The sequence below is a fragment of the Gasterosteus aculeatus genome, chromosome 2 (assembly GCF_964276395.1).
Source record: "Gasterosteus aculeatus chromosome 2, fGasAcu3.hap1.1, whole genome shotgun sequence".
NCBI classification, from domain to species: Eukaryota; Metazoa; Chordata; class Actinopteri; order Perciformes; family Gasterosteidae; genus Gasterosteus; species Gasterosteus aculeatus.
The window spans coordinates 17,528,120-17,538,204 of record NC_135689.1 but is presented as its reverse complement, the minus strand read 5'-3'; the positions used below and the strand labels follow the sequence as shown (position 1 = coordinate 17,538,204).

The window sequence follows — 10,085 nt, the reverse complement described above, 5'->3', positions numbered from 1 at the left end:
AGATAGTTCATTGCTGTCTTTATATGTTTATTTATGTGATATAAAGTTAAGTGCTTCCAGTTGTTGTTTTCTTGATCTGTTCTCAGCAGGGAACATTTCGTTGTGTTCCTCCAGTTGTCACGGGCTCCGTGACCCTTCTGATGTGCCTGACCGAATGAACTGTCTGCGCTGCCTCCATGCAGCTTGCGCACATCACTGGCAGCATCTCGTCCACGCGGATGTTTGGATGAACACCCGGGTTTATCTACATTCATGTTGGGCCGTAGTAACACACTGCCACATGACAGTTTGTGCAGGCCGTGCACCACTAATGATGTGCTGGAGGCTGCTCCGTATCTGGTTCAAGCTGAAGGGTCTGCAGATCCTGATGCTGCCACACCGACTGGTGCACAAGAGGTAAAAAGTGGATTTGCATTGAAGCATATTAGCAAATCGAGATTAATGACTAACATTCAGGTTTCCGGGGCGGCGGCCTTCAGGGAATGGCTGCTCTCTGAGTCGGACACATGTTGCTTCGTAATGAACACCTCGATACACAGTCAAACAGCCACTGTTACTCCAGTGCAGCTCAACATTCTTGATGGTCCCATTTGTACTATAGGCTCAGAGCCGTGTGTGTGTGTGTGTGTGTGTGTGTGTGTGTGTGTGTGTGTGTGTGTGTGGGGAAAAACACACAGCCCATGTTGGAAGGCTGCTGTTTGAGAGGCTACACCGCTTAACCTCTGAATCACACACGCACTCACACACACACACACACACACACATCTTACCACAACCGTTCACTGTAAAATCCTACGACATATGGATGCTATGAATTTAAACAGACCTATAAATTCTTCAGCAATGCACTTCAATTTATTTCTGTGCAAATGCTCTTACTCCTTTGGGTTGGATGCAGGTTTTTACAGGAAGTTCAGACCATAATTCTTCCTTAAAATACAGCTGGCATGTTTAATCAACCGAGATATTGACAAACCAAACACTAACACCTGGGGGTGTTTGTGCGGCGTGAGAGTTTTTGTGCAAGCACTTTCTTGATGACGACAGATAAGATTGTGAAATGTTTATCTTGATGAATGATCACATCCTTGACATTTCAATCTTTACTAACAACACTATGCGGTTCTGATGCAACACCAAAAGCTTGACGCGTGAACTTTATTTAAAAACATGATCATTTGAAACTGGTGAATAAAACTCCAAACAATTCGCCCACAAAAATTCTCAGAGCCAACATGGTTTGAGGTCCGGCTTCCTTAATTATACAGTCTTTCAACAACTGCTAATGAAGAGTCGGGTTGTCAGTGAGTGAGTGCTGGGAAGCCGGGGAGTGTTGCATGTCGTCTAACACTAACATTCTTTAAGTAGGTCAAGTGGAGAAGTGATTCTCAGTCTTTTCCATAAACCTACTGATGTAACGCTGACCCACAAAACAGCAGCAGCTGCCGGGATCAGGGCTCCGGACCCCATCTCATATTCTCCTTCCTCCTCCTGTTAATCTTCCCTAGTTTAGTTTTCCTAATCTTAACACTAACCAAAACCACAGCAGTTTGTTTGAATTTTGCTTGCTTAGTTACCAGGCAAGTAAACATTATTTTTAGGGCTGTCAATAGACTAAAAGAAATTAACTCATTCATCTCACATTTTCTAATTCATTGATCTTGATTTAAAAGATTTAGTCTAACAAGAAATCACTTTAGAAAGTGTGTGTTTTAGAAAGGCAGAATTCCACCGGGTGGAACTTGTTGAAGCAGCGACTCTGTCCTCGTGCACTCCAACTCTCCGTCATTTAACGGCTGCGTTTGAAGTGCCAACAATCTCCCGACATTTAGCCAGGACGTTTCCCAACTCCTTCACTTAGGTTAAGGACACATTCCCTACCTGGAATAGACAATCCATTGGTTTCCTGCTGAGAACCGAGGCCGTGAGATTTAGAGGTGCTGATCCTCATCCCAACCGCTTCATGCCATCAGCTCCAGTGTTGGAGGTCACAGACATTATTCAACCTCCATGATTTTGTTTTCTTCAATGAGAGAATAAAGTTCTGCTCAAAAGTGTAATTTTTTTTAATGTGTATTGGAAATGTTTGCATGCATGTCTGCTCATGACAAAACAAAATGTTGTCTTGTCAAATATGACAAGGCAACATGACGATAAGGTCCTGTGGTGTGGGCGGAGCCTCGTGTCTGCTATGACGTGCGTGGTGAATTCCCGCGATTGACATCCCATTGTTCTGAATGCTCAGGCCTCCTTCTTGTGTTTCTTGTGTGCAGCGGCACTGATAAGTGACGCTAAGCAGACAAAGCTGGTAACCACAACAAAGGAGGGGAGGTGGAAACGCACAAGTAAGAGGACTAAATCCCTCACTCGCCTTCGCACTCACTAATCACAGTGTACAAGCATCACACCCACATCTGGAGACATCTTTCCACACGCGTGTGTGAGTAAGAGACAGCAAGGGTGAGCAGGAGTTTAGTAAGTGAGGATGACACAGAAGGTGTGTGACGGTTTATTTGTGTGTGTGTCAGATCAGGCTTGCTAGTTTGATCTAATTGTGAAGTTGCACGCAAAAGCAGAAATATCTATTGACACTATGTATGAGTTTGTGTGTGTGCGTGTATGTGTGTGAGTGTGTGTGCAGATATGTAGCTACCCGGCCCTCCAAAGGGACCTCGCCCTTGCATTCAGTCAGTTTAATCATAAACACATTCCCTGCATTTGCACACACGCACACACTTTCTTTGTCTTTTTGTAACACACGCACATGTGGACACACACGCCCTATGTTTGCCATGCATTTGACAGTGTCGCACGGCATTGTTTTATTTGTCCAGAATGAGAGTCAGATGTGTTGAGGGAGTCTGATAAACAATGTGCGGCGAGCCAGCTGCGTTACACTGAACCAGTGCAAAAGCCTGCAGATCTGACCTCTTTCTTCAAATTAGAGACTTTTATTAAAATAAGTTATTCCCAGGACCTAAATGAGAACTTAGTTTGTTACTGTGGGACCTGGGCTTTCATATTGCTAGCTTGTGCACGTGCCAGAAGATGGTCTGTAACCTATTTTGGGTCTTTTCTGTACCCTGCGTTTAAGAAACCTGGGCGGGGAACATGAGTAAGTCAGACTCGCAACTAATTCTCATCATATGCTCGAATTTCTGCATCTCCACCCTGATTTTAGTGATTTGGAATCATTACACATTACTTTCACTGGAGGCTGCGAGACAAACTTCCGCAGTGAGAGGGGGAAAAGAGCATGTTTCATTAGTGTTTAGTCATTTACAACTGGACTGTAAAAGTTTACATTAAGAGGAAAACACTGCTGGATGGTTTTCATTGCCAGCTCGTGTGGCTATTCAATACTTGCCATACTTAACTAACCTACAACTACAAGAGAGCTTGCATAACAGTGAAAGCTCAAAGTGATCAGTCATAATCTCCAACTGCAAACCAAAACATTCTCAGAGTTTTCTCATTCAAGTAAAAGAACACAACATACATTGTATCACAGTGCTGTTGTAGTTATATTTATACACTTTTAAACTCTTTTGGAAACAACAATGAATCTTTGGCCATGCACCCAACGGTGCATGGCCAGTGTTTGATCAACGGTGCTTCAGTATGTGCAGCTGAATAGTATTTCAACATTTTGCACTTGGTTGTTCGTCTCAACATGGTTTCGTGTCCATGTTTATGATTTGTTAGCGCCTGATCTTCACACTCTGCTATTACCAGGCGGATTGTTACGTTTCTCTGGACGCTGCCACCCCCGACCTTTGAATGTAGTTCTTGGGAGGTTGTCCTCTCAAGAAAAAGAACTGTCATCATCAGTTATTTCCCCAAAATAAGGTATGATTAAGTTTAACTGACAATGACATGCATTGCCTTGCGCTGAAGTTATTGGTGTCAGTCAGTCGGTCCAACAAATTGGTCTGGACTGGAATGCCTTAACAGTTATTGAATGGATGAACATGAGCTTGAATTGAGACCAGTTGAAAGTTAGCAAGCCGCTCAACTTGCATCACAACTTGCATTCTTTCAAACGACCAGCAGGGGGCGACGACTGTAGATGCAAGAAGGAGTCTGATTGTACGAAGTCTCACTTTATTCGTTCTAATCTTGAGTTTCAAGTGCTCTTCAAGACAGCATTATGTTCATTTAGTAAATAGTGGTCTACCTCGAAGAATATAAGAGCGAGGTTATGCTTTAGGGAGGGGCTACCTTGTAATTGGCATGTTGGTAACACACCGTTGTCTGCTTTGTCTCATTTTTACTCATTTATCACAACATTTTTGGTTGGCTTTAAATGTCTTGCTGGTCATTCACTTGTACTTTTCTCAACCTTCTGTGCCACTTTGTTTGCAAAAAACAAAATGCCAAACTCAAAGGCACAATGTTCAATCCAATGTCTGACGTCACAGTGACAACGTCCACCTCTTATCTACATATAAAATGTACAGGCTTATCGAGTCATCAAATCAGCTATTGCATTTGTCCAACGCTTTGGCCAATGACGACGTGACTAAAGTGATGACATTCTCATCAGTCTGCTTTAGAGCCAAATCGGTAAACAGAACATTATTACCCTAAACATCATGTTGCATGATACATACTGTCTGTTTCTAGAGAAAAGCAGGGAAGCTGATTGTATCCAGCGGCCATGTAATTAAGATTTGATTTGATTATTTAGTATTGAGCGAAAGTCTTACATCTCTCCAATAAACCAGGAATACTTTGCAGCAGCGTGTTGTCGCACCCGTCATACCTGCTCATGACACAAGTTTAACTTCCAGCTTGGCAAGAACTGAACAAACAACGGCTCTATCGACCATCAATCACATTAAGCCCCCACAAATCGATTTTTATCCATCTATTACGGCCCATATTTGTCCAAGCAGCATTTTCTCTTGAACAACTGCTTAATGAGTTCCTCTTTATGCGCTTACGCGTTGCACACGTACACACAGGCACACACACGCACACCCGTGTGACCCGGAGGGGAGGAAATTGAATTAGCAGGGTGTAATGCAGCTCCTTGTGTGTGTAATCAGAGCAGGCTCAGAATACAGGGCCATTGTAAGCCACTGTGGTCGGAGAGCCAGCGACCGCTGGGGGAAGCTGCCCTTATCACTGGATATGATTGCAGCAGGGGCAGTGTGTGCGTGTGTGGGTGAGATTTGTGTGGGAGTCATGGCTGCCCGATTGTACAGGGAATGTTGTGCGTTGACTCTACACGCTTGGGTTCAAGCGGGAGATGTTTTGCAAAAAATTGTAGTGAATGCCAAGAAAATGTACAAGTAAAAGTACAAAAATAACGGCAACATTTCTGATTTTCATTGCTACTAACCCCTCGGATATTTTTGGATTAGGGTTTTTTATATCCTATGGGAATGTCAACATAAAAAAAGGCTGTTCTGCTCCTTGTTTCCAGTATCATTGTTCGGCCCGGGCCATGTTTTCCACGGTGGATGTCATTGTTTTCACTCTCGGTTCATTATTTCTGCGCTGGTATTTTGCCTCCTCCTGATATAGTGTTTCCTGCTATTGTCTTTTTTTTTTCTTCTACCAGGCAGCGTCTGGACTGAAGCCAGTCGTACCCTCCTGCTTCAAAACACACACGCCATACACACATCCCCGCCCGTGAATGCACACACACGCTCCGGTTTTCCTTCTGCTCTCCCTTCATCCGTTTGGCACTTGAGAGAAAAACACAAGAAGTCAGTGATACGGCGGAGCAACTGTGTGTGAGGGTGTGTGTTGTGTTTGTGAGGGAGGGACGGAGGGAGAGAGAGAGAGAGAGAGAGAGAGAGAGAGAGAGAGTCCACTAGTTGATTCAGAGGGGTTTATCTCTCTCTCTCTCTCTCTCTCCCTCCGTTGCCTTTTGCTACGGCCCCTCATTTTCTCAACACTTGGACAGAAGGAACTGATACTGTGCCGGTGTGTGTGTGTGCTTGCTTCTTGTGTGTGTGTGTGTGTGTGTTTGTGTATGTGTGCACGTGTAGTTTTGGGCGTCCTCACAACCCTCGATCTCTCTGGACTGGACTGTACGTGAACATGACTGACGGGACTTTCTAACGCGCTGCTCATGCTGAATGTTCACACTGCAGACTGGTAAGAGTTGGCTTTTGGGTTTGCAGATATATGAGTGTGTGTGTGTGTGTGTGTGTGTGTGTGTGTGTGAGGGCCGTCGAGAATGACACTTTGCGTGTGTGTGCATGTGGGAAATGCTGCCTGGAATGCAACAAGTCATCTGTAAACCTGTTTTCCTTTTCTGGATCTGCATTAGCTCCAATTTCACGTCTTCGAGACATGGAGACACATAAAGGTGTCCTCTCGTCCTCCCCCCTCCTCCCTGTGCCCGGCCTGAAGTTACTCACGTTACCGGCTTCCTCCTGTTGTTATGAGCCCCGTGGTTCTGAGGGCGCTCCCACGCTCTCCCCAGGAGGAAGAAAGGAAGGAAAACCGGGATGACCACTTGGCAGCCACAAAAGACGTGGGATGATCGGTTTCATTACGCGTGTCCCCCCCCCCCCCCCCCCCCCCCCATCTCTCGTGCACTCCGTTGCCCCTTTTACGCTTAAGAAACTTGAGAAAATGTTCCCTTTGTTTTGCGTGTCTGGTTGGCTGCTATTGATTTTTTGGGGGGCGGTTTAGGTTTTTCTGTATTTTTTCATAAAAAGTTTTCTCTTTTCCTCAGAGGTGGTGGATCGGCTGAGGTGGTTAGAAAATTGGAAACAGAACCACCCACAGTGGAAGTGAGTCAGCCCGGCATTTAGTGCCGTGTTGACTTTGGAAACGGCAGGGATTGGGGGTGAGGGGAGGGGGGGGTGTTGTTGCTGGAGATGGAGGGGGGGGGATACAATTGAAACAAGAAAAAAGGGCAAATCAGAAAGTGTCAATTTGTTCCAATCTTGTGCAGAGTGGTTTACAACAGCCACTAAAGGAAAGAAGGACCGATCGACGGAGAGGAGAGAGTTAGAAGCCGGAGGCTGTTTATAGAGGCAGGGAGCGGCTTGTGTCCATCTGGGACAACCCCAAGTGCTGAAAGCTTCCCCGCCCTGATCCCTAAAGACCCCCCCCCCCCCCCCCCCTCCCCTCCTCCCCCCACCACCTCCTCCCTGGTGGCTTATTTGTTGTCTCTCTTTCTCCTTCCGATTAAGGTGCAAGTGGTTATCTTTTTGTTGCGATTCCCACTTGTTGTGTCCTTTTTACACACACTCTGTTTCACCCACATTCACGTCCACTATGTACATGTCTGTCTAGTGCAAATACATCTATATACCTGTAACAGTCTCACCGGATCACAAGAGAAATAATTGTTTTCATAACAAACTATGTTACAAGAAGCAATTGATTTAAACATGGTTTCCTCTTCATGCACTAAGCATTTTATTGCAATGAACTAAAAAGTCAAACAACTGGTGGCCTATCTTCCTCTCCCTTTTGTGTAGCTCGACCAGTCTGATCCTGCTTCTCCTCTTCCTCTTCCCTCCCTACCTTCCTCCCTCCGCGCTGCCTGTGTATCCAGCGATAAGGGGACAGCGACGGTAGCACTTCCTCTTGCGTCAGGAAGCAGGAAGTGCTGATTTCCGCCGCAGCCTCTCGGGGCCCAATTCTGTACCCGGTACGCTCGGGATCCTCGTCGCACGGACGCACGCAGACACAAACGTGAGCAGCGCACACTCCTGTTCATGCAGTGACACACAGACACAGAGAGGAACATGCTCTGTGTGTGTGTGTGTGTGTGTGTGTGTGTGTGTGTGTGTGTCACCTGTCTGCAGACAATGACTCCACTATATCTGTGCAGCCCGATGGTCTTCATGGGAAACCACCTGGGGAGCAGAAGCCACTCTGTGTCTCTTTGACCCCCCGGATTGGCTCGCAGGTCAGAGGATGATTGGCTAATTATTCCTCTAATCACAGCAAATGTTTTGTTATCGTCCTCTCGGGCCGCGGAGGCCGTGGGTGGCGCTGTTGAGCTTAAGAAAACACAAACAACCATTCATCAGCTAATGGATTCCAGTTCTACCGAGGGGTGGGAGGGCCGGGTGAGAGAGGGAGAGAGCGGGGCACCGGGGGAGGGTGACATTTGAAGAGAAAGTGGGGGATGGCAAAGAACAGGGCGACCGAGGGCAGGAAATGCTAGCTGATGGTTTGGTTTTTCTCTTGTATAAGCAAGAGAGCCTTTCTCCTGTATCGACCTAAATTAAGGATTTCTTTAATCACAGTGGCTCCTTATGTTTGTCTTTCAAGTTGGTACGAACAAAAGAGGGCTCATCGCTTCGCTGAGAAAAGGCAAGACATGACAGAACTCACAAATAGCAAAGAGAAAAAAATTCCCCACAGCAATCAAGAAGATCTTGGCAACAAATAACAGACTCATCAACCGAATTTTAGCTCCACTTGTTCCATGACAGTATTCTTTCTCAGTTTGTGACACACGTGAAGTGCACCGTGATCTGGGAAACAAGTAAACTTGTGTTGGAGGGGAAATAATTGAGGGATTTAGTAAAGCGGGAACGTTAAAGAGAGGAACAAGGACAGTTTTCAAAACATGACACACTTCTTGTTTGGTCAAAGAGACGTCTGCAACAAGAAAACAGGCCGAGATGCTCAATAAACAATCTAAAATGCTCATTTCTACGAGTGATACTTAAGCTAAAAGAAGCTGTATGATAAAATGTTTCCAGAAGAGAATCATGACCAATGAGGCCGACACTGCAAGTTAGATAGATAGATAGATACTTTATTGATCCCTCAAGAGGGAAATTTTGGTAGCACAGCAGCATGTACAGGGAAGAAAATAGAATAAAAAGATACACATTATATACAATATAATGAGATAGAAATATTAAATTATTAAATTAAATAAACTTAAATAAAAAATAAATAAATAAAGTTACACTATAAACCTGTTTTAAACAACGCAGTACACACAGTAAAAACAATGTTCCTGTGTTATAATATTTTTCTATGATTAAACTTATCAAACGTATAAGTGACAGGTGTAAAAGGAAAGTAACGACTCACAGGAACACAAAAGTGAAAAAACTTCATCACTCAACACACCATTATTTAAATAAATACTAGAATCAAAACAAATTAAGGAATACAAATAAGAGGTTATCAAGATAACAGGACAGTTTGATTTGGTAGTATAGATTTTAATTCGTTTTAAGAAGAAGTGGAACTTTATGACTAAATAAAGCATAAACAGTATATTCATTGACTGTGTTCTGTTGCTGTGCCTTGACTGGCCTTAACTTATGGAAAATAATTTAAAGAATATGGGACGGATAGGAGGATTGAGTGTCTGCAGACCACAAAGAAACCAAGAGGAAAAGGAAGGAGGGAAAATGTAAGTGACACCTGCGAGTATGAACGAGGAGTCGGGAAGGAGAGAAAGCAAAAGGTGCTGCGGCACGATTGGGAAAGAATACGGAGCGATGTGGGCGATTAGGAAACGTCACAGATGTGAGCCTAAGCTATGAGCGGGTCGGAGGTCAAGAGGGGTGAGGAGGTCGAGGCGGGCCCAGCAGCGCTACTTAGAACAGGATATCCTGCAGGGAAAAACCCATCTGTCTCTCTCCCTCTCTCCCAGTCTCCGTCTCCTAAATTCCCACAGAGGGCACCGCGGAGAGGAGAGGTGTCACCTTTCACTCAAAACACCAGAAAAAACACAAGCTCCCATCTGAGAGGCTTCACTTTCATCAATCATCAGGGGCCGTGACAGATACGAGATGAGCGTAGAGAGTGCGTGACTACACTTGTATGATGGTTCCATTCGGTGCTGTTGTTTATGCTTATATCCTAATGTTAATAACGGATCCCGGATTGTGGTATTAAATTCCTTATGTGAGATCGCCATTGGTTGGCTAAAGATTTCAGAGTCTCCGGTGCAGGTATCGTTCCTTTGTTAACTGCCCTGCTGAAGTGTCTTTGAGCAAGGCGGTGCACCTCTGCCAAGCTCCAGGCCGATGGGCTTTGAACCCCTCGGCCCACCAACACATTCTCACTCCCACCTCGTCAAAAACTGTTGAACTGGGTCAGACAGCGATTTACCACTTCATTTCGTATGAGACGGT

General features: G+C 45.0%; 1 protein-coding gene and 1 long non-coding RNA gene across 4 annotated transcripts in view; one reads left to right on the top strand and one right to left on the bottom strand.

Annotated features, from left to right (window-relative positions):
* Window positions 1–2,127, bottom strand: part of LOC144383398 (uncharacterized) — a 7,136-nt gene extending 5,009 nt beyond the window's left edge. Inside the window, exon 1 of the long non-coding RNA XR_013450745.1 lies at window positions 1,882–2,127. This is a non-coding gene — a long non-coding RNA (uncharacterized LOC144383398). The remainder of the gene's footprint in view (window positions 1–1,881) is intronic.
* Window positions 2,128–5,817: 3,690 nt separating this feature from the next.
* Window positions 5,818–10,085, top strand: part of hdac7a (histone deacetylase 7a) — a 54,837-nt gene continuing 50,569 nt past the window's right edge. The window contains exon 1 of one of the 3 annotated variants that reach the window (XM_040193501.2): window positions 5,818–6,111. In XM_040193501.2, coding sequence (XP_040049435.1) covers window positions 6,093–6,111 — 19 coding nt within the window. In that variant the 5' untranslated portion in view covers window positions 5,818–6,092. The remainder of the gene's footprint in view (window positions 6,112–10,085) is intronic. The other 2 variants (XM_040193502.2, XM_040193503.2) reach the window with 2 other exon arrangements.